Source organism: Chionomys nivalis, chromosome 23 (assembly GCF_950005125.1).
Source record: "Chionomys nivalis chromosome 23, mChiNiv1.1, whole genome shotgun sequence".
NCBI classification, from domain to species: domain Eukaryota; kingdom Metazoa; phylum Chordata; class Mammalia; order Rodentia; family Cricetidae; genus Chionomys; species Chionomys nivalis.
In genome coordinates this window covers 14,675,990-14,699,581 of record NC_080108.1, presented here as the reverse complement: position 1 = coordinate 14,699,581, position 23,592 = coordinate 14,675,990, and the positions used below count along the sequence as shown (strand labels likewise).

The 23,592-nt window shown below is 51.8% G+C and overlaps 1 protein-coding gene across 6 annotated transcripts; it reads right to left on the bottom strand.

Moving 5' to 3' along the window:
- Positions 1 to 1,165: 1,165 nt before the first annotated feature.
- Positions 1,166 to 18,096, bottom strand: Kif7 (kinesin family member 7). 6 transcript variants are annotated; one of them, XM_057756162.1, is made up of 19 exons: positions 18,043 to 18,096; positions 16,266 to 16,617; positions 14,013 to 14,213; positions 13,300 to 13,693; positions 12,649 to 13,168; positions 11,962 to 12,078; positions 11,263 to 11,478; positions 10,376 to 10,518; positions 9,840 to 9,955; positions 9,560 to 9,712; positions 7,652 to 7,854; positions 5,603 to 5,800; positions 5,271 to 5,396; positions 4,925 to 5,101; positions 3,805 to 4,020; positions 2,989 to 3,195; positions 2,235 to 2,433; positions 1,992 to 2,138; positions 1,166 to 1,900 (listed from the first exon to the last, which is right to left on the bottom strand). In XM_057756162.1, the coding sequence occupies exons 2-19, from the start codon at positions 16,591 to 16,593 to the stop codon at positions 1,533 to 1,535; spliced, it is 4,029 nt and encodes a 1,342-aa protein (XP_057612145.1). In that variant the 5' UTR covers positions 16,594 to 16,617; positions 18,043 to 18,096; the 3' UTR covers positions 1,166 to 1,532. The 6 variants fall into 6 exon arrangements, with proteins under 6 accessions (XP_057612145.1, XP_057612149.1, XP_057612147.1 ...); XM_057756166.1 differs by having other exon boundaries at positions 7,658 to 7,854; XM_057756164.1 differs by having other exon boundaries at positions 9,560 to 9,709.
- Positions 18,097 to 23,592: the final 5,496 nt, after the last annotated feature.

Here is a 23,592-nt window from a genome sequence, read left to right as displayed (position 1 = left end):
ACAAGCAGCTAGGTCTCCCGTGGAGTTAAAGAAATTGGGGGCTTTGCAGGGTGTGGTACTAGGCCTATAGTCCCAGCACTTGGGAGATGGGGGCAGAAAGCTCAGAAGAGTCTGGCCGCTCAGCAAGTACACGGACAGCCTATGCTATATGAGACCCTGTCCCAAAAACACACAACAAAAAGACATCAAGGACCTTGGCTTTTCCCCAGTCATTGTTGAGCTTACCACTGGAATGCCTCGTGGACTTCATCTGAGGCCAGGCCCTGGCCTTTGTGGGGAAGGTTAGGAATCTGGTGGGCAGCCTGGCAGTCTAGACACCAAGCAATGTCCTACTGCAGTGCCCTGACCTTGGTGAGTCAGAGGACCATTGCCACAGTGAAATGGAGAAAAGAACCCTTGATAGAGTCCCTTGAGGTGCATGCCATAGGCTTGATTTCCCTGACACAAGCAGTACTTCATAAACTAAGACCCGTATGTAAAGACTACAGCGGCTAGGTCACAGTAAAGTCCTCCTGGCTACTTAGCATTCAGTGGTTTTGCCTGGGAGTAATTGCAACTATGGTCCAGAGTGATCATGCTGTAGGTCTGCCCGGAGAGCCAGCCACATCATGGCAGGGGTCTTAGCCAGGTATGTGCTTGGCATCTGGGTTGACCTGTAATCAACTAAACCACCTGCTGTGGAGTCTTGGCAGGAGCTTCATCTGCAATGAGGGCTGCTTTGGTACCTTCTCAGTCTTCCCAGAAGGGTCAACCCTATTGTGGCTTCCTATTGTCAGATTCCAAGTGAAAACTCCCATTTCTCCTTTCAGAGATGTTCACTTTGTGTGGTTGAGATAAACTAAAAATGAAGAAAAGGCAGACCTGGAGTGTCTGCCTGGGTTCTGTTCCCAATACCACTGATAAAGAAAGGGCTTCAAATTGGCTCGGGCTTTCCGAGGTCAAAGTTCGTGGCTATTTGTCCACCTGTGCACTGGCAGGGAGGCAGCCAGGAAGTAGAGAGGAGGGGCAGGACTCACTCCAGTATCCCCTTCAAGGATGCTCTCCAATAGCCTAACTTCACTAGACTCCAGCTCCAATGGGCTCCACCGCTTCGCTGAGGACCGGCCTTCAGGAGTCTTGTGGGCACATTTAAGATGTGAACTGTAATGACATTATTTCTGTTTATTATTAAATGATATTTTAAAAAATTCTAAAAATGGTAATAACTTTCCTAGCTCCCCACCTACACAAGACCATCGAAGCTTTAACCCTGTTGTCATCAAGCCTTGGATGATCTCCAGCTGTGTCCCACAAATGGAAGGTAGCTGTCAGGTACTACAGCTTAAAGGGGCAGTAGGAGTTTGCATGTGTTTCAAAAAGAAAAAGACTTCCTGGATTTGATCCCCAGTACCACAGTTGGGGCTCAGCCCGAATTTGCTGACTCCAATTAGTGTAAAGATGAGACAGGGTTTACAGTGTGAGGCTGTCCTTCACAGAAGCCAACAGGCAGCCTCTCAGCAGGACTGCAATTGGAGGCAGGGCCTGACCAAGGCCTACAGGGGGTTTTTCCTGACATCGATCATCCATGGGCTGTTTCTTCGGGGTTCCCACCGGGGCTTAGGCAAAGGTCCAAAGTTCCAGGAGAGGCCCGCTTCACCCACGGATAGCACCCGCCCTCCTGGGGGTTCAGTTGTTTCACGGGCCCTCAGCTCCTCAGAGGAGCCCTGCTCGCTGCACAAGCTTGAACGTTTCCATGTCAGGGGTAGTGGGGCATGGACCAAGTCCCTGCTCTCATCCCAAGCACGGGGCGCCCCCTCCAGAAGGGAGGGCTGCCAGAGAGCTTCAGGAGCTGCTGGGTGGAGCCCATCTTCATTTCCAAGGCCTTGTCTGTTTTCCAGGCAGAGGCTTCTCCTCTCCCCACCTGTCAGAACAGCATCTTTGTCAGTCATGAAAGAAGACATAGATGTCCCCAAACCCAGTGGGGCAGACTCACAGGGAGCACCAGTGTTTACCTCGGCTCTGGCCTGCCGTGTTTCCTGCCCCGAGCTTCTGTTTCAGCTCCTGGTTTATCCACATGTGTCGGCCCAGTTCCTTCTCCAGAGCTTGAATCCGGGCCTCATATTGCCTCTTGCTGTCTGCTAAACCCTCGCCGAGGTGCTCTGGTGTGGAGAGACAGGATTAAGGAGTGAGGGCTGTGGGCAGGGCACCTTGGCCTAGAGGCTGTGGGCAGAGCGCCGGCACTCCCCTGCCCTCACCTCGGCCCTGCTGGAGGAGCAGCTGCACATTCTGCTCGTGCTCCTTCTGCTGCAGGGTCAGCTGGCGGTCCATCTCCAGGCGCTGCCGCTCCAGTGCCACCTCCAGCCAGTACACCAGCCGCTGCTGCTCCTCCAGCTGCATCTCGAGCTCCGAGAAGGCGATCTGTTGCTGGTGCTGCTCCTCTCGGAGTGTCACCACCTGTCCCAAGACCAGCCAGGCTCAGCCACTACGCCATTATCTTTCCCCACGTGGTCCCCAGGAAATCACCGGGTCTTTCCTGCCTCTCACACAGTGCTATAGACAGTGAACTCCCAACATCAGAGCTGGCTGTCCAGGTGAACTTACCACAAACCTTTCCCCACCACAGAGTACACGGTGGAACCGTGGGATTGCACCCAGAGCAGGATTTCTCAACCAAAGAATAAGGCATTTGGGGCTGGGTGATTCCTGGTTGTGGGGCCTCCTTCCTCACCTCCCAAATATCAACCAAAAGTACCTCAAAACATATCCCTGGGGGGGGGGGACGGGGAACAGCCTCTCTTGAAATCCCATGAATGTGGGCCTTCAGACCAGAAGGGAGAGGAGACTGAGTCCTAGATTCACTGAGATAACTTCAAAGAGACTGGAAAGTAAAGGGGACCCTGCCCTTGACTCCTCATCTGGGAGGAAGGGACAAACTTTTTGGAGTTGCCAGCAGAGCCTCCAGCAACAAGATAAAGGAAGCAGAGGCAAGGGTTTGTGCTGGTAATCCACCTTGTCAAAATACTTGCAGAGCAGAGCTCTGGTCTCCGAGGAGGAGAGGTAGCTGAGCTTGGCCATGAGATTCATCTCACACTGTGACAGCAAGGAGGCCGAAGCCCGCAGCACCCGCTGGCGGCATGTGATGGCCTCGTTCTTATACTCAATGGCGGCGTCCAGGGCCTCGATGGCTTCATCCAGCTGGAACAGCGTCCTCTCCTCCTGAAGAAACAGGTGCATGCATGGAGGAGGGGTACTAACCTTCCCTATCAACAGAGTCCTGGACAGATATAAAACAGCCAACGCATAGACACAGCTGAGCCGTGTCCCCTCGACCCGAGAATGTCTTGAACATAGCAGAAGTGCCCCTCACTGCAACAGCACCAGGGTCTGCCTGATAGAGCATGACGGACACAATGCTCTGAGGCTGGGTTCTCAAGGGAAGCTACCTCTATTCCCTTCGGGAGACGCTTGGGGAGCTCCAGAAAGCGGAGCTGCTGGGACTGCCTAAGACCCTGGACAACCAGGGATAAGCTTATGCAGTGCAGGCTTTCGCTGTTAGGAGGAAGAGCATTTTGTATACAGCACAGCACAGCCGTCTAGTTCCGCTGGAAGGGAGCTGAGAAGTCCATAAGGTCCCGCATCCATCGAGGGGGCCCAAGAGACAATCTCACCCCACCTTACGAGGCTTAGCACACACTAGGGCATTTGTGTCCTAAAGCAGCAGGGCCAGCACTGACAGAGCCAGGAGAGGAGGTAGAGGGTGGACAAGGGATCAGTCAGAGAGCTGAAGCATAGGGACAGTACTGGGTGGCCTCCCAGTGGCCATACCTCGGGTGACAGCAGGCTTCCTTGTCTCAGCTTGCTGTCAATCTCTAGGCGTTGCTTCAGCAGCGAGTCCTTCTCCTGGCGCAGGGTGTCTATCTCCCCACGGATCTGCTGCTGGTTCTGGGCACTGCCTTGCCGCAGCTGCCCACTCTTCTCAGACAGCTCCTTCTCCAGGTGTTCCAGACGGCTGGACACGCGCACGATGTCCTCGTTTAGGGCCTGAGGCAGCACCACCAGTGGTCAGAGAAGGAGCAGGTACTGTCCTCACAGAGGACACAGAAAGGGCCCGGCTGGCTCACTAGGTGCTAAGGAGGATATGGGTCCTTCCCTGGCCTACCTGTAACCCCGATGCTCACTTAGGGAGCAGGGCCCTTCAGAGGACCAGGTCATCTGTGGGGGAGATGGCCCAGAGGATTGTGCAAGCGGAGAGAAAAGACTAATATCAAGAAGCTGCTGTGCGGGCGGCTATCAGGAGACTTGGCTGGAGAGTATGGGACTATGGGAAATTGACCCTCCCTGGAGGCTCATGTGGGAAGAAGCAAGGGGAACTGTGTCCAAGGGATGTTAGAGATCACCTAACGTCCCCCGGGCCTCTCAGATTTGTGCTCCTAGTCTGAGTGTCCACAACCCTTCAGGAAACTGGCTTTGACCCAAGCACCTGGATTAGAACAGGCCTGGATTTGGGTGTGACATAGTCCCACTGAATTCTCTTGGCCACATTCTGATCCCATCAGCAGCTGGACTTCCTATTAAAGAGGAGGTAACCATGGCAGATGCAAATGGACACACAGCCTGCCTCCCCCAAAGCTGGAATCTACTTGGCCATACCATTTCCTACACCTGTTCCTCATTTTGCCCATGTGGGTCCCAAAAAGCTGTTTGCAAAACGTGAAGTGGACTATGGGATGGGCACCACTGTCCCATATGCTAGTTCCTGTATCATAAACAGCCTAAAGCCTTGGGATTTGTGGGAACCCATAGGATACAGCCCAGAGGGCAAAGCTTCCCCTGTCTTACCTGGCAAGACCATCACTTCGAAGAACCTCACCCACCTACACACTGCCCTGTAGGGCCTCACCTGGCCAGGAATCTTGTGGAGGGGAGTGGGGGTGGGGGGGCTCACCTGGCTGGACCTCAGGCGCTTGCTCTCTAAGCCGGTCTTCTCCTGTATCAGGGCCTCCTTCTTAGCCAGGATGACCTCCCGCTTATGGAGCTCTTGCCCTAACTCCTCCAGCGCCCGCCTCTGCTGCAGCACCTTTTCCATCTCCTGGTCCAGCCACTTCTTCTGCTCCTCGATCTTCTGAGGGACCGTGGGGGAGGCGGGGATCTCAGTACCCGCCTCGAGCTGGAGCCACTACCCAAGGCCCCACAGAGAGAGCAGCAGGTCCCACAGCAAATCCCCAGTGTACAGTGGCAACGAGCAGGCTCCCCGCCAATCTCACGGGGACACGGGCTCAGCCCAGCCGCACCTGCTGCTGCTCCAGGCTAACCACGGAGCCATTGCTGCCACTGCGCCTCTTCCTCTGGAAGGCTGCAATCTCTTCCGTCTTGATTTTCAGGATCTTTTGCTGTTGTTCATGCTTCAGCTCCAGTTCCTGGGGGGAGGAAGCCCGGTGAGGAGAGGAAGAAGCGCGGTGGAGAGAAGGCCTGCCGGACAAGGCCATGGCATGCGCTCATAAGCCCCAAGTTTCCTATAAGCTCTTGACGGACCCCTCTCAGAGAACCTCCAGTAGCCTGTTTCTAAGATGGTGTAGCTGTGAGCAGCGGGAACCCTCACCCACCCGGCCAGCCAGAGCCTGACCTTGACGCGATGCTGTCGCTTGTTCATCTCTGTCTCCAGACGCCGCTTCTGCTCGGTCTCCTCCCGGAGCCGCCTCTGAAGCTGCCCCTGCTGTCGCCGCATGAGCTGCACGTTCCTCTCCAGCTCCTGGAGCCGGGCCTCGCTTTGAGCTGAGAGTGACACCAGCCTCTCGGTCGCCTGCTTCTTCTCCTTCAGAACCTGGGACCCACAGAGCAGCCACAGGGCTAGGCACGGAGCTCGTAAGGAGCCTGGCACAGTGCTTAGCACTTAGCAAGGGTGGGCAGGGCCAACAGGTGGGTGAACAGGAGGACACAAGGAAGGAGGGAAAGGTAGGTGGACGGGAGGCTAATGACAGCAGAACACTAATAATGTAGCTATGACAACTTCTGTTCTTTGGGTGAATTGTGCTAGATGCTCAGTACATAGTAACTGATCTAACAGACTTATGACAAAGTCTGCTTGCTGGGCTGGGGAAATAGTTCAGTGGGTAAAGATGCTTGCTGCCAAGCCTGGTGACTGACTTGAGTTTGATTCCTGGGACCCACACAGTGGAAGGAGAAAGCCAACTCCTAAAAGGTGTTCTCTGAACTACACACACACACACACACACACACACACACTGTGACGCCCTTATACATACACACAAAAATAAAGAAAGAAAATTGGTATGACCATTATCCCCACTTTATAGATTAGGAAACAGGCACAGAGAGGGAGGTTAGGGGAGTTGATCAAGAACCCCCACCCAGGGACTGGAGAGATTCAGGGGTTAAGAGCACTTGCTGGAACCCTGGGTTGGGTTCCCAGCACCTCCATGGGCTCACAACGATCAGTAACTCCACTTGCAGAGAGAGGATCTGATGCCCTCTTCTGGCTTCTACAGGTACAAGCACACATGTGTTACACATATATTCATTCAGGCAAAACACTCATACACATAAAAATAAGTAAGTCTTTGATCCCAGCACTTGGGAGGCAGAGACAGGCAGATCTCTGTGAGTTGGAGGCCAGACTGGTCCACAAACTGAATTCCAGGACAAGCGGAGTAACACAAAGAAACACCTTCTTGAAAAACAAACAAAAAGACAGAGGCAGGTTTTTAAAGCCAGGCGGGTTCCAGAGCCCATATTCTCAGCCATTCTACCAGATCACCTCTTGGGCTGGAACTGAGAAAAGAAGGAAAGAGGGAAGTGGAGGGAAGGGTAGATGGGTGGGTAGGTGGAGAGGCAGCTGGGATCGTCTGAAGAGAAAAGCTAGGACGGACACGGACAGGGCTGAGGGCCAAGCTGCCTTCCTCCACACTCTGAATGGGACGGTATTCAGAGATGGAGCGGCCTTTCACGAAGTAAGTGGAGGCCTGAGGGCGACCCTAAACTAGCAACCAGGCATTCAATAAAAGAGGGAGAAACACCAAGAGCACAGGGGCACAGGAAGGCAGACACACAGACAGAGAGGACCGCCATCCACAAGCCTCAGGAGGCCTCGGACAGGCCAGACCTGTGGAGGCCTTGAACTTGGACGTCCAGCCTCTACTGTGAGAATCCGCTCTCGCAGCACTAGCGAATGAATATAAACTGCACGAGCTGCTCAAGGGGATCATGTGAAAGACGGGCACACACAGCTAAGCAGTCGTCTGGCGGAAGGCTAAACCAGGCCTTGGGGACAGTGCTCGGTCTGGGCAATCTTCTGTAATACTCAAGGCCTTAGGTTTCCTTCCCAGAAAAAAGCAAGCAAGCTAAATTAATGAGGGTCCGGTGGACACACACACTGACAAACAGGAAAGACGGGACTGGAGAGCAAGCTGGGATGCATGCACGGACAGCGTAGTGGGCTGAAGGACATTCTCTTTAGATGGCCGCCCTTCCTTGGTCGCTAGGCAGCACCCACCTCTCTATTCCTGTCGTGTGGAAAACTAAGCTTATTACAACTTACCTGTGGCACCAGCCTAGGGGCCAGGAGGAGTAACTGCCACCAGCTAGGGCTGATGGCAAGGATCTCAGTACATACAGATTCCAGCCCCCCCCCCCACTGGGGAACCCCAACACTGACCTGTACCTGGCTTTGGGCTGCAGCCACTCTCTTGCGGAATTCCTGAAGCCTGGACCGCTCGCTGGCATCCTGGGGCTCCCTGCCCTCCAGCTCCCGAAGTTGTCTCTGCCCTTCATACAACTCCGCCCGGACACGCTCGGCCTCCAGCTCCAGCTCCCGGATGCGCTGGCTGTGCTGGCGGTTCAGGGCCTGGGCTGCCTTCCCTGGAAGAAAGCGGGTCCCAGACGGTGGCACAGGCAGACCCCTTTCCAGAGTATTGTTTCCCAGGCTGGAACACTACATGGGTTTCTTCAAGCCCTCACGCCAGCCTTTCTTTAATCCATTTGCTAAATCACACCCACACACACACACAAACCCTGCCTCTAGTCCTGGCTGACCAAAACTCCTGATGTTCACCAGGTTGGCCTTGAACTCTGATCCACCTGCTTCTGCCTCCCGAGTGCTGGAATTAAATACATGCACCACCCCTTCCAGCCCCCTACTCAATTTTTAAATGAGTTTTGCTTACAGAAGTGACCCAAATGAGCAAGTTTTATCTTTATCTAATGCCTGACAACAATCAATATATACCCTGAACCTGCATATATCTCTAGCTTCAATCTGCAAGAAATACGAAGGACAGAGGAAAAACACCCCTGCTGGGAGTGAACAGACACACTCTGGCAGGATGACTCAGAGCTGAGAGATGGGAGACCTCAGAAGCCCACGAAGCCAGCAGAGCCTGCCCAGGGCCCAGGTATGGGAGTCCGACTCAAGCCAATGAGGCTGAAGAACACCGCTGGGTCACCAGCGGACAGTGCCTGGGTACTAAAGGAACAGGAGTTTCTAATGTGGAGAGCCTGCAGCTTCACCCCCGGCACTGCACAAAATACACAAGCCAGCCTGTAATCCCAGCACTTGGGAAGTGGAGGCAGGATCAAGAGTTCGAGGCCAGCGCTGGCTACACAGCACCTTTAAGACCAACTGGGACTACATAAAACCATCTAAGAAAAGGAGAGAAAACGACAGGGGCATGGCAGGGCGGTTAGTCAGGAAAAGGTCCAAGTTTGGTTGTTTGTTGTTTGTTTGTTTGTTTGTTTTTTTGTTTTTTGTTTTGGTGAGGCCATTGTAGGTAGAAAAGTAAAAGGGTACGGTAGCTGGAATTTGTTTCAAAAGCTTTCAGCAAAGAAATGGGTCTGGACTCTTCTTTCTTCACTGTCTGTTTGAAAGTTTGAAAAGGGAATTTCTAATAAATTCACAGCTAAGATATTCAGACCTGGGCAGTGATGATGCACACCTTTAATAAAGATGTCTACCACCAAGCCTAATTACCGATGTTTGATCCCCAGGCCACATGGCGGAAGGAGAAAACTACCCCTGTAAATTACCCTCTGACCTCGACAGGGGCACTGTGGCACGTGGACACACACACACACACGGCAGGGGGGATAGAGAATAAATAAAAATGTTTTAAAAATTTTTTTGAAAACCTATCAAATGGTTACCATTAAAATTATCCCCCGTTCCTCAGCTCATCACCAGTACCTGATGTGGCCCATTTGGAGGGAGTGGGTTCTGATTTATACTGTGTGACGAGGACCGAGAGTTACTGGTCTCGGCACCTCCAACACAGCAGGTCAGGAAGTAAGGGGCTCTGTTTACTGAGGGCTAGTCAAGACACACCACCAGAGTGACGTCATTTCACTGTCACAGCCATCCTATGAAACAGGTTCAGGCATCACTCCCTTCAGGCAAGAGGAAGCAGAGGGGTTATGATACCTGCTGAAGGCCACACAGCTAGAAGAGGCTGAGCTAGGTCTCAGACCTAGGCCCTGTGGCCTGTGCTGCTAAGGGGAACACTGCCAAACCCTCTCCAAAGCAGCATAGGAAGAATGCCAGGCGACTGGGGACCAAGGAGGAACCACTCACCTGTGCGGACCAGCTCGCCAATGAGCTCCTCCTTCATCCGGATGTTGATGGCCAGTTCCCGGATCTTCTGCTGGGCCTGAGCCAGCCGCCACTCCGAGGCCATGGCAGCTGAAGCCTGGCGGGGCTGGACTGGGACCTTGCTGCCACCAACTGCTATGATATGCAGACTGTTAGGGTCAGCATCCTGACTAAGAGTGGAGGAAGCAGAAGAGTAGTGTGGAGGGGCTCCTAGGTGAGTAGAGACAGGAAGAGGACCCTCTCTGTTCTCCATCCAGCTTACCATGGGGAGCAGGGTTGGCAGGAGCTGACTCTTCTAGGCAGACCTCTGGGCCCTTCCTGTCAGGTGGGCTCCCCGGCTGGACCCCTGCCCTCTGGCTCCAGTTGCTGATCCCATTTCTGGAAGGCAGAAGCAGAAGTCAGTACTATTCCCCAGCTCATAACCCAGCCTAGCTACTACCTCTTAGGCATGGCGGGAAGAGGAGAGGCCTCTGGACCCTCCAACCCTCAGGATCAGGATGAGGCAGAAGCCAGAAGTCAGGAGCAGAGCTTAGAAGATGCCAAGAAGCTGCAGGTACCAAGGATCACCTTGGAAACTGAGCAGCAGGAGGCCTGGGCACTTCCTCTCACAGGCACCCCAGCGACGCCTTCCCAACTCGAGCTCACAGTCCCCCAAGGGCTGGTGAACATGAGACAGGCAAGCGCCTTCTGTCATGTGAGAGGCCTTCACACCACCACTGGGAGAATGACCAGGAGTCTCCCACAGCCTAGCACAGCCCTGAGAGGATCCTGGGCATCCACACTCTGGGTCTCCCTCACCTGCGAAGGTGTAAGGTCCGCTTGGGTGGCTCCTCTTCTTCCTCCTCCTCCCCTTCCTCCTCTGAGGTACTGGAAGAGCTACTTCCCAGCTTGTCCACTTGGGCCAGCACCTCCGCCTTGACCTCCCTGCCGTTTGTCACCTGCTAGGGGAACATTAGGGACTCAGGATGAGAATATTTGTGGGGCATCCTCCTAGCCATCTCCCTCCCAAGGCTGTTGCTGGGGTGTGCCCAGCCATGCACACCCTCCTCTCCTCAACTTCCGTCGCCCTGTCTTCACCCTCCAGATCTGTCAAGGGACACATTGGAAAGTAGTCTCGTCCTCAAGGAAGGATGTGATCCCCCAGCATCTGGGTCTCCTCAGGTGACAACCTGCCCTTTCTAGTAGGCAGCTCATGTGAACCTAAGCCCTTTCTCACCATTGACGCCCTGCCGGAATGACGGGTACCTGACAGACTCCCACCCAACCTGAGCCCTCTACAACTGCAGAGCTGAGATGAGCTGGAGATCTGAGGAGTACAGAATCAACTTTATCCAAAAGACCCCAAGCTGCAGAACCTATGGGCAGGGGACCAAGCCTTGGGGAGACAGAGCAGAGCTTGCGGAGGAGTGAGCCTGAAAAGAGCCACCCGCAGATATTAAGAGTTCCATCTTCAGGTGTACAAGGTGCCACCTTGTCATCGCCAGTCTCCTCCCTCCAGCGGTCTCAAGATGCTCACTGGCCCTGTCCACTTCTGAGAGGCCCTACAGTCTCGTATTCTGGCCTTTTCTCTAGGGACGCTTAAAATAGGCATTTTATAACTCACAGCTGGTCCCATGGAGACACGAACAAGGGACACACACCCCAATGTTGCCCTGACCCTGCTCCAAGCCTTGCCGTCTCCTCACCTGCTCAGAGCTAACTTCTCCAGGAAGACAAGTGGGGGACACCATGCCCAGCATGTTAGTGTGAATACCCCCCAGGGGGGCTGTGTGAGGTCGAGGCACAAAGGACCCGGGAGGCAAGCCCTGCAGGAGCCCTGGTGCTCCCCAGCCAGGCCGTGCCAGCTCCAGCCGGAGCCGCAGTTCCACCATCTCCTCCTGCTGCTCTCGCAGGCGGTCACTCTGCAAGACACAGTCCAGGGGACACGGATGCCAAGGGATGTTTGCTGACCAGCATAAAACAAATCAGAACATCTCACCTTCTGGGATGAAGCAGACGTTTGAGTACCACTGACCCCATCTGGATCCCATCCTGTCTGAATAACATACTAACTACACTAGTTGACTCAAGCTCCCATGTCCAGTGCCCATCACATTCCCACCATGCCCGCATGCCTCCCCTTACCCCGACCGGAGAGCCCAGCATAATGCTGACCTGATGAACAGACTCCCAGATAACACCCTGCTGCCCTCATGCAAGGGCCGAGGTGCCAGGCATGGCTGTCAGCGCACTCCCTTCTCTGTTCTGCCCTCACCCCCATGCTTCTGTCCATGCCGGGCACCTCCCATCTCTACAGACCCCTTCACCAGCATCCCCTGCCCCAGTTCCCCATTCAAACAAACTCTGGGAAACTCTCCCTCCCTCCTGCAGGAAGAGCATCCTACCTGCAGTTTGTACTGCTCCATGGCATCCTCCAAAGCTGCCAGGAAGTCTCGATTCTCCTCCTCCAGCCGGGCCACCTGGCTCTGCAGGCTCAACAGCTGCTGGGCCCCCTCATCTCCCTATGCGGCAAGGAAAAAAGCTTTAGGCTAAGATGGGACCTGCTAAGGCACTGGGACACCCCAACTCTTTCTCTGCCCTGCCCCCAGCTCACCCAGTCCTACTCTCCATTTTGTTCCGAGAGCTGCCTTGCAACGGGTGCTCCTGGCCCATCTAGCCTTACGTTTACTCTGTACGCCATTTGAGCTATCTCCCGTCATTATTAATAATGCTTTAAATTTTGCTTATTATTAATAGCACTTTAGTTTTGAGCTAGGGTATTTCTATGTAATCCAGGCTAGCCTGGAATTCGTGATCATGTTTCCTCTTTCACGGGGTTGGAATTAGAGATGTGGTCACTATTCCCACAGGTCACTTTTTTATTAATGTTATATTAAGAACACCTCGGTCTTTACCAGTGTGCTTGGTACCTGTTACACCTTCCGATCTTATAATATCCTTGTTTAACAGATCCAGAAGCTAAATAAAGTTAAGGAAGTGACAGTGAACCCCGAATATACTGTTAACAGGCACGACTGCCCAGCAAGGACCCTCTTCCCTCGATCCCTACCCCGAGCCCACCCCAGGACCACCTTTCTCCCGCTGTTCCCCTGCGCCGTCTGGTCCTCGGCTGGAGCGCTCTCGATGCCGCTGTCGGGCCCAGAGGCAGAGCTCAGGGCGCTGCGCTCGCCTTCCACAGCGCACAGCCAGTCCCGCACCTTGCGGGCAGCTGCGCCCGGCAGCCCCGGCTCTGCCTGCAGTTCTCGCAGGAGGCTGTAGGCGGCGCTAGTGCGGGCCCGGCAGCGCGCGCACTCGGCGCCCAGGCCGGCAGCTGCTACCGTGGAGCCCCCTACGGGGCCGGGCACGCGCCGGCCGCGGTGGATGATGCGCGTCTCCGAGCGGTGTCGCGGCGGCCCGCGCGTGCCCCCCGCCTGCTCTTCGGGGGCGCGCTCGGCCTCGGGCCGCCAGTTGACTGTGGCGCGATTGCGGATGTTCTGGGCGCGGCTGGCATAGTTGAGGGTGTTGAGAGTTTCGTCGAAGTCGGACGAGGAGGGGCTGACGCAGGCGATCATCACCGTCTTGGCGTTCCCTCCCAGGGAGTCTTTGAGGATCCTGCCGGCCAGACGACGATGAGCATCAGCGGCTGAGCTCTTGTGAATACTCACCTGGGACCAGGTGACAAAGCCACCCTTCCTGGAGGGCTCCATGACCCCAACCGAGCTCAGAGAGATGGGCCAGCTCACCGGGTGATCTTGGAGTCGCGGTAGGGAATGTGACTGCCGCGGCGCTGAGGGTCCCCTAGAGCGCTGATGACATTGCCGAGCGCTAGCAGGGTGCTGTTAATCTGGATGCTCTCCTTGAGCCGTTCGCCGGTGCTGCCGGTCTTGAGTACCCTCTCGGAGCCTGCCAGGTCCACGAAGTGAAATTTGGAGACCAGCAAGTGGCCGCCGGCGGGTCGAGGCAACCGGCTGGGAGCCCGTCCCCGCTGCTCCAGGGTCACAGTGAAGACCGTGTGTGAGCGGCTGGATAGCCTGTTGAAGTGGGTGGCGCCTGTGTGGCGCGCAGCGTTGCCCATCTCCAGGAGGCTCAGCACCTCATCCAGGCCTTCCACGTCCACTTCTTTCACCCCGCACAGCACTGTGGACACAGAAGACTGTGAGCGGCTCTCCTACAGACAGCGAGAAGACAAGCACAACAGTCCAGACTCTTACTTGTTCTTCCTCCCCCAGAAGCACCCACTCATGCCCAGGGTCCCAGCTTTCCCACACTTAACCTTAGTGCTTTTCACTCTGGACACAGAAGCATATATTCAACTCACTGGAGGCAGGGAAAAAAAGCCTGGATGGTGTTTTCCTTCATGGACTGTCTCTCCCACACAGGTAAGCCAGCCCACTCTCAGAGCAGCCTGAGGTTTTCCTTGCCACAGGCCTCACTCTCAGTCCCCAAGATTTCTCACCAACATTTCCCCGCTCATCTTCCCGAAGCTGGATGTCCCGGCTGGCAGTGCCCACTTCTAGCAGGTCTCGGAACTCCTCCTTGTACACTTCCAGGTAGGACACGTGCACCAGGCAGTCCAGCAAGTCATTCTCATCAATGAGTTTAAAGGCCTCGGCCATGGCCCTTGGGATGATGCCCTGCTCATCTTCATGCAGGGAGGCTAGGGAGACACCACAGAGTCTCCTGCTGCCATCCGCCCAGCTAAACCTGGCCCAAGTATCCTACACCCCACCATCAGCTTGAGAATGGGGCTGCAGCATGGAGAAGATGAAGACAAGGACCAAGATGGACAGACAGCCCCCGGTAGGCGGTGCTCCGGGATGGTTAAACAGAATTAGGGAATTCGAGCAACTGCTCATGGTTTCATCAGCCCCAACAGATATCAGATACCCTGGGACCAGTAAGTCACTAGCATGGCCCATGCACAGCTAACTAAAGGGCTCTTAGTTTTCTTCAAGGAAGTAGAGTATTCATCCTAAGATCCCATATGAAGTTTGCTTAAATATACTCACAGCAGAATGCCAGGAAGTTACTAAATAAAAAGGAGATCGAAAGACTAGGGTTGTGGCTTAGTGGTAGAGCACTTGCTCACATGTGAGACCCCAAGTTCAATACACAGCAATACACACACACGACTGAATAATATTTAATGATAAATATTCATCACACACATATCTGGTCTTTATCACTATCCCCAATTCAAAGTAAATAGTTCCACATATCAGGGTCAGGAACTAAAATACTATTCTGTGGCCAGAAAATTCAGATGTTGCCAGGTGTGGTATTGCATAAGCCATGAACATTTACCATGAAATATTATTCATCTGAGGGTAGGCGTCCATGTATGTGGTGTTGAGGATCAAAGTCATGACCTCCAACATGACAGCAACTCCACCAGTGAGCTACTACAACTGCAGCCCTATGGCATATTATTAAGAAAATAAAACAGGCTAGAAAAGAGTAAGTATAAAATAATGCCATGTTTAGCTGGGCATTGTGGCACATGCCTTTGATCCCAACACTTAGGAGGAAGAGGCAAGTGGATCCCTGAGTTCTGGGCCAGCCTGGTCTATGGTGTAAATTCCAGGACAGTGAGGATGACACAGAGACTACACAGTTTTGTCTCGAAAGACAAAAAAATAAATAAAAAATAAATTCATGTTTAAAGAATAACTATTTTCACAGAGAAAATGCTCGAAGAGGCAATTATCAAACATGCTATTTTGTATTTTTCTGCATTTTCTTCATATAATAAACGATTATACCTTTGTAATGCTATGGTCTGCTTATGTCTCCCCGAAACTCACTTGTTAAAATCCTCACCCCTACTGTGATAATATCAGGAAACAGGGTGACGAACTCATGAGTTGGAGCACTCATAAATTAAATGAGTGTGTAGGAAAAAAAGGACATGGTGCTGGAGAGGTTGCTGAGGGGTTAAGGTCACTTACTACTTTTGCAGAAGACCAGGATTTGGTTTCCAGCACCCACATGGTGGCTCACAACCACCTGTTATTCTAATTCCAGGGGATCTGGTACCCTGTTCTGGCCTCTGAAGACACCAAGCATACATGTAGCACACATACATACATACATACAGGCAAAACATTCATACATATAAAAAGAAATAGTTTTTTTTAAAAAGAAAAAAGTTTAGAGCATGGTATGGTAGTGCATGTCTATAATTTCCTAACACTTGGGAAACTGAGGCAGAAAATTGATAGTTTGAGGTCTGCCTACATTATGCAGTGAATTCCAGACCAGCCTCAGATACATCAAGACTCTGCCACAAAAGACAAGAGAAAATAGTTCATGCTACTATGAAGGAGGAATTCCTCCCATTGGAACTGGCCCCAAGAATCTTCCCCGGATGCAGAGGCTCCAATCTCAACTGCTCTGACTAGAACAAGATTCCTAGACCTTGGAAGCCTTGAGACACGCCAACTTGCCTTGTCCTTCCCACGTTACGATTCCAAAACCCATCTTATCTCATCTCGAGAAAGACACCCACCCACAACTCCACCCACCCTTCCTGCCTTTCCCAGCAGCTGGCATGGCTAGTCCCACTATGGAGTGCTGATCTCTGTCCAGGAAATCTTCATTCCCTCCTCAGCATGTCACCTTCTCGGGGGAGGGGGGGAGGGGGGCAGAAATTCAGGAAGACCTTGAGGCCCCTCAAAGTGGTCAAATGGGCACAGTACAGGTCACTCACCCACACTGGCCTCCCCCATGGTATATGTCTTCCCGGAGCCTGTCTGACCATAGGCAAAGACGGTGGCATTGAAGCCCTCAAAGAAAGCCTCGAGAAGGGGCTGGACGCAAGCCTGGTACACGGCCTCTTGTCCGGTGTCCTCTCCCAGTACCACATGGAAGCCAAAGTGGCGGTCACGCCCCAGGGTGATTCGACCATGCTCCGGCTCCACCTGCAGGCAACTCTGATGGCCATGCAGCAGCTCCTTGGGCAGCAGTGGGCGAACTCGAAGGGCCACCCTCACCGGGGCTTCCTCAGCTCCAGACAGCCTCTGGGCCTCCAGCCCCATGATGAAGGAGGGCAGCTCTCGGATCTGCAGAGAAAAGGAAAGGCCCCTGCCATCAGGACCAGACCACACAGCTGTAGACCTTAGGTAGACTGGAGAGGGATGCTCAAAGTTGAGAGCGTCTGCTCAACCTGGCACCCATATGCCACCCAAACAGTGATACCATCTTAACACAGTAACTTCTCTCGACATCCTCCACTGGCAAAAAAAAAAAAAAAAAAAAAAAAGGCCCACCACTTCGCACCCCGGGGTTTAGTGTTCCAGCGGACCCCTTCCCTGTGACCTCATCTCCAACCACACACAGGGCACCACACCAGGGAACTCTTTCACCTTGATACCCACTAGGCTTCACACAGTCCACCACTGTCCATCTCCGAGACTGCTCGACGCCTGCCTGTTTCTTCAAAGAAGCCATTGGGTCCTTCCAGGTAAGTTCCCATCACTAAGTTCTGCCAAATCCATCTCTTAAACACCTCAAGATCTATCCTCATCCTGTCTTGCTACCGACATCCTGAAGGGATGATTTTTGTCAGCCTTCTGAGTCTCCCTGCCTTCTCCAAACCCACAGCCTGGGGCAACTTTCAAAAATGCAATCACAGCAATCTCCTTTTTTTATATACGCCACCACCACCAATAAAGGAAGCTTAGAACAGAAACCCCACTTTCCCCGTCTCCTGGACAACCGTGCCTCTCCTCACCTCTCAGGTCAGCAACCTCTGTGTTGGGGCTGGACCCACTTTTTGCACAGGGCCAGGGAAACTGCTCTTTTCCGTGTCCACCACCACCATAGACAGACCTTTGAGCTGCCCACATCAGACACTGACCACACAGATGCAACTGCCAGATTCGCTTTCCAAATGGAAAGCGAGAACCCTCTCTGTTTTGAATCCTATCACCAGCACCCAGCACAGGGTACAACACTACCCAGTAATCCGTGATGACCGCCCCCCCTCCCCCCGAGCTCCATCCCCCTTCCTCATCACATTCCTTAGTCACCAGTACCCCCACACTGCACTTAGTTGTTTTGGTATTTACTGTTTAGTCTTTGTATTTACATGTATAACCGCTCATTCATTCGGTCCGGGTTAGGTACCCGGACCTGGATACACATAGGTAACACTGTCTAGCGGTGTGATAACACTACCTGGAGTGGTAGTAACACTCCAGGTAAGGCTCTGGAGCTTAGACCTGGCTTCTCCATCCCCACAATCAACGCCCCGAGCCTCAAAGGAGTCCTGACAACTTCACCCGCGCGATCAACCACTGGGAACAGGCCCTCCCGGAAAGTTTGCAAAAGCGATTACAAACGCGGACCCTCGCAGGCTACTCCTCCTAGCCAGGCCGGCCCAGTGAGGAGCTCCGGGCAGGCTGGGGAGCACCGATGGGGCGCTTCTCAGGCGCCTCCCGGGTGCGCCCCGCCTCGCCCTCCACCCTCTCCCGACCCACACCCACCTGCCAGGGTGCGAGCGCAATCCCCGGACCTGCGGTCGTGCTCGGCGCCCCGGCGCGGCGCGCTCCGATGCCGTCATCGGGACCCCCGCCCCCCAAACATCCCTCCCTTCACCCTCAACTCCGCCTGCCCTGGCGCTCGGGGGCGGAGGCGCTAGCTGGGCGCCTCCAAGTCGGCCCGCAGACAGGGCGGGGCGGGCCCTCGGCTGGGGGAGGGGCGGGCCTAGGCCAGAGGGGGCGGGCCTGGAGAAGCAGCCAGTGGCGTCACTTCGACTCTCAAAAGTCTCCTAAATCCACACTAGGCATCCGTCCTTCACTTAGAGACTCACTTCTTTCTTTCTGCTCCCAGCGTTAAGCCATCCTCCTCATTAAAAACAAAACAAAAGCAAAAGCCCACCTTTCTTCAATTCTAAAACAAACTTTGTCACATTTTAAAATTTCTGAGATCAAAATGCATTTTACAGTCACTGTCAAAGGACACATGTCATCAAGAGGAGTGATACAGGTGTGGCCATCTTAGTGACCTCAGAGGGATTGTTCCCACTGGAAACACCATGCACTGTTGAATGTTTAATCCAGAACTGGAATCCAAACGGGATGGGAGCCATAAACCTGCAATCCAAGCGCTCTGAGGGATTCCTAAGGCAGGGAGATAGGGAGGCGTTCAATGCCATCCCGAGTTACAGAGTGAGACTTTGTCTCAAAACAAACACAAATATACGAAATCAAGACACCAAACCGGGAAGTAGTAAGGCATATGCCTAGACCAGGGAGGCCTTGCTTTCCATCCCAAGTACCACAAACAACCACCGCCATCTCAGAATACGTATGTGTCACTTAAAACAACACCAAAGAAAACTCTGATATAGCAGTAATTTTTAATGCGGTACATCCGCAGAAGATTGCCTGTTATAGACGGGCAGCATAATTAAAGGCTTTAGAAATTGCCGGTTCTCCCAGATCTACATGAGAAAACTCTCAGCCCCAAATGGAAGAAACACAGTCTGAAATGACAAGAACAAAGACAATGTGGTATAAGCAGAGGAGAGGGGAGGGGTCCCCAGAAGGTGGAGTCAGGGGCAACAGTACCAAGGACCTTCTCTTTCACTGATCTGCTGCCATTACAGACGCTAAGCACCCAGAGAAAGGAGGAAGCACCATGTGGTGTTCAGGGCTCTGGGGATCAAGCGATCTGACCCTATGTTCTTTCCTTCAGTCCTTGTATGTCACGTGGTTAAGTCTGTTTATTCCTGAGCTAATCGCTGGCAAGGCGATGGCCTACAGGCGCTCAGGAGAAGGCATAAGTAGTGAGAAGTCAGCCAGAGCCAAAGCCTAGACTTTTGAAATACGAGCAGGTAGCCAGCTGATTCCTGGGCGAGGAAGGGCCACCAGGAGGACACCAGACAGCTCTTTGTTAGGTGCACATGGGCTGATGCCCGGGATCTGCCGGAAGCTGTGGCACTTCCTATCATATGCAATTCAGTGAAGGAGATAAAGCAATTGGGAAAGGCAGATGCAGTGCAGAGTTCTCTCACACGCCATAGAAGTGCATTGTCCGTCCCAAATATTCTAAACCAGTTAGAGACCCGAGCAGGAATGACCCAAAAACGCAACGCAGCCTGCCACGGAGACAACCAATGAGATTCATTCAGACTCTGGATGTGAAGAAGTCAGAAGCTAAACCTGCATAAACATTGCACAAGGCGATAGTGACTGATGAAACATCGCATTTTTCAGAGGAGTTATGACCATAATTATAATGGCAATTATAGTGATTAAGTTACGGATAAGGTAACACTGAAGCTGCTTCTGTTACGGTAAAACTGTAGAATCCTGTGGTGTTAGGCGTCTCTGGAGCTGTCAATCCCAATTCATGACTTTACAAAGAAGTAACCTTTGCCCAACCCTTACCATTGAGCAAGTGGTGACTTCATGTCTACCGCCAAAGCCCAACATGGCACAACTTGGTATGCCCGTCCCAGGGTTCAAACTGTGGTCTTTATCTCTGTCCTCAATTCAAAATAGCTGGTTCCACGTATTAGGTCAAGAACTGAGATAAATTTTTTTGTGTGTGGTCAGAAAATTTGGGTTCTGTTAGATGTGGTGGTGCACACCTGCAATCCCAGAACTGGGAGGACGGAGGCAAAAGGATCAGGAGTTTGGGCCCAGCCTCGGCTGAATATTAAGTTTGAGACCAGCTTGGGCTATATAAGACCCAAGAAAGAAAGGGGGCTTGAGGAGGAGAGGGAATGATGAGGCAAAAGGGAAAGGAAGAGGAGGATAAAGAGGAAGGGATAGAAAGAGGCAGGGAAGGAAAGAAAAATGAAGGAAGGAAGAAAGGAAAGAAGGAAGGAGGGAGGGAAGGAAGGAAGAGAGGGAAGGAGGAAGAGAAATCCGGATGCTTTGACACTGTGATAGGCCTAAAGACCATGAGGATCTGACCAGCGGGTTTTTATTACTTATATGGAAATGCAAAGTACAGGAGTAGCAAAGACCCTCCTGCCGATGAGCAGTGTGGGGACAGCTAAGCAGATAGAAACACTGGAACGTATGACCCAGATAATCCCTCCCGTAGAAATAAACAAAAAGAATATACTAAAAGTTAGCCTTGTATAACAGGATGTTGATCAGCGGCAGCAAGTCAGGCTGCCTGAGACATCAAATAGAACTCGGTTTGTTGACTCCAACTAGGCTCCAAACAACAATAGGTCAGAAATTTCCAGCTGACCTCTGAGAAACTCTCGATTCTCCTGTAGTATTCAGTCACAGAAATTCCAGGGTGAAGGGATTGGGAAACATGCAGGCCTCCACATGGATGGAAAAGCTGACTCCTCACTTAAATCATGTTTTTAAGGTAGTCAAATGTATAGAACAACATTGTATTTGGAGAAATACAAGAGACAGTGTATTTCCACAGGGAAAGATCACTCAGATGTAGGTTTAAGCCGATAGAAAGTATTTAATAGCCAGCTGGTGACTACACCAGGTGTTTTTGGGACCCAAATGCAGTCTTGAGCCTTTCTCAGGGTGGGCACATGTGCACACGTGTGCGCGCGTGCACACACACACACATATGCGCGTGCGCGCGCGCACACCCAACACACAAGAAACCCCACATCCCTGGCTGACACACCTTAGTTAGCAACAACAGCCAGAAGCGGAACTACAGAAGCCGAAACCCAAGGTTAGTGCGTTTAGGGACTTTCTCAGAACTACGGGATCTGATGGATGAGGTCTTCGTTCTTGTTTTAGCAGGCAGGCTTAGCTGCCACGTGCTGGGTTCCCAAGCCCTGGTACTTCCATCACGGTATCCGTTGTGCGCAGGTCTAGGGCCTACGACGTTCTGGGGCCCTGTGACAATAGCATAATGACTTCGTGGTAAAGAATAAGTTTAAAGTTGTAACTAAGAATTACAAACTATAAAATAAAAAATATGACTAAATTTAAATAAATCAAATTTAAATCAATCTGTGCTTGAGAGCACATATTGCTCTTATAGAGGGCCTTAGTTTGCTTTCTGGTACCCACACCATGTAGCTCACAAACAATTGTAACTCCAGGTTCATGAGATCAGACACCATCTTCTGGCTTCCTGGGGTAGCTTACTCAAGTGGCAAACCCACACACAGACACCTTTTATTTAATATTTTTATCATCATCATCATCATCATCATCATCATCATCATCAGTTTTTCAAGACAAGGTTTCTCTGTGTAGTCCCGACTGCCCTGGAACTCTATAGACCAGGCTGGCCTCGAACTCAGAGATCCACCTCCCTTTGCCTCCTGAGTGCTGAAATTAAAGGTGTCTGCCATCATTGCCAGGTCAAAATAAAACCTTTAAAAACAAAAAACAAACAAACAAACAAAACAACAACAAAAAAACTCCTGCTTGTTTAAAAGCAATCATAAAGATGAAAAGCATAGTTATAATCCAAAGGAAGACACATGTGGTGCATGCAGCCAATAAATCATCACTATCTGGGAAAACGTGCAGAGCCCAAGCCTCAAGGGGGAAAATAAGTTACCAAGAGGACAATACTTAAAAGCTTTGACGCCACTTCACAGTAGGGGAACTAAGAATGTTCAAGAAACATAGTAGGACTTCTTGTGATTTGTTTTGCTTTGTTGCTGCGCTGTGGGTAGAATCTCAGGGTGGGTGGGGAGGTCTAACTTGGGTAGTAGATATCCAGGGTTAGGCATGGGAGGTCCACGGTGATGGGGATACCTACAACAGATGGGGAGGTTAGGATGAGCTTGCCTTTCTCTCTGCACATCCAGAGACCTGGTGTCACTTTCCAGCAGCTGCCCGTGTATCTCTGCCAGAGATGGATGGGTTCTGTCTTCACAGCCCTGCACACCAGTGTCTAAGAACTCCTCTTGCCAGATCCAAACACACTCAAGTCCAGGGCATTCCTGAGTGTGGTGTGTACTTAAGAGGGGTATGCTAGTCATGTTCATATGTGCATGCTCCTGTCCACTCCCCTTCCCTATTTTTTTTGCATCCTCAAATTCTAAAACCAGGGCTGGAGAGGTGGCTTAGGGGTTAAGAGCACTGACTGCTCTTCCAGAGGTCCTGAGTTCAATTCCCAGCAACCACATGGTGGCTCACAACCACCTGTAATGAGATCTGGTGCCCTCTACTGGCCCATAGGATATATGTAGGCAGAATACTGTATACATAATTAATAAATAAATCTTATGAAAAAAATAAATAAAAAATAAAAATTCCAAAACCATGGAAGAAGGTATAAAACTTATTACAACAGAGGTCTGCCAAAGACCAGGGGTCAACATACCACAGAGCAGGGGCCAAGGAGGTACTCATGGGTCTGAGGGATCCCAACAGTATGGTGTATATATGAATGTCTAAAAGGAATAACAGACATGACCTAATGATTTGTGTACATATATACAGCAGCGGATGGCAATAACTGAATAAGATAGAGTTTCCTTTGGAAAGATAGCTGAAATTATTGGTTTTTGAAATCACGTATTACTTCATCAAGACTATCAAGGTTGCTGGACGGTGGTGGCTTATGCCTTTAATCCCAGCACTCAGGAGGCAGAGACGTGTGGATCTCTGTGAGTTTGAGGCCAACCTGGTCTACAGAGCGAGTTCCAAGACAGGCTCCAAAGCTACAGAGAAACCCTATCTAGAAAAAAAAAAAAAAAACCAAAACAACAACAACAAAAAAAAAGAATATCATGGTTACAAATTACAATTTGTTCATAGATTTATGCATATATGCATAATAGTGTGTGTGTTGCTGGGAATCGAACCCAGGGCTTTCTACACGTTACGCATATGTTCTACCACTGAGTTACATCCCAGTCTTATTGTTTACAGATGGGAAGAAAAAGGAAACAACCTATAAGTTCATCATTAGGAAGCTAGCTACATCAAATTATTCTTATTACTTTCATATTCTGGATTATCATTCAAAAGAGAACATAGGGCTTCTGATTCTGGTACAAAAAAAATGGCGAAGATATACAGTTGTGGAGCTGGGGCGATGGCTCGGTGCTTGAGAGCACTTGTTGCCTTGGAAGA

Coding starts and splice junctions, on each gene's coding strand:
- Kif7 (XM_057756162.1), bottom strand. CDS start 16,593: ATGGGGCTGGAGGCCCAGAGGCTGTCTGGAGCTGAGGAAGCCCCGGTG. Junction 13,169..13,299: donor CGCGACTCCAAGATCACCCG/GTGAGCTGGCCC, acceptor TCTGGCCGGCAG/GATCCTCAAAGACTCCCTGG. Junction 5,102..5,270: donor TTAGCCTGGAGCAGCAGCAG/GTGCGGCTGGGC, acceptor ACGGTCCCTCAG/AAGATCGAGGAGCAGAAGAA.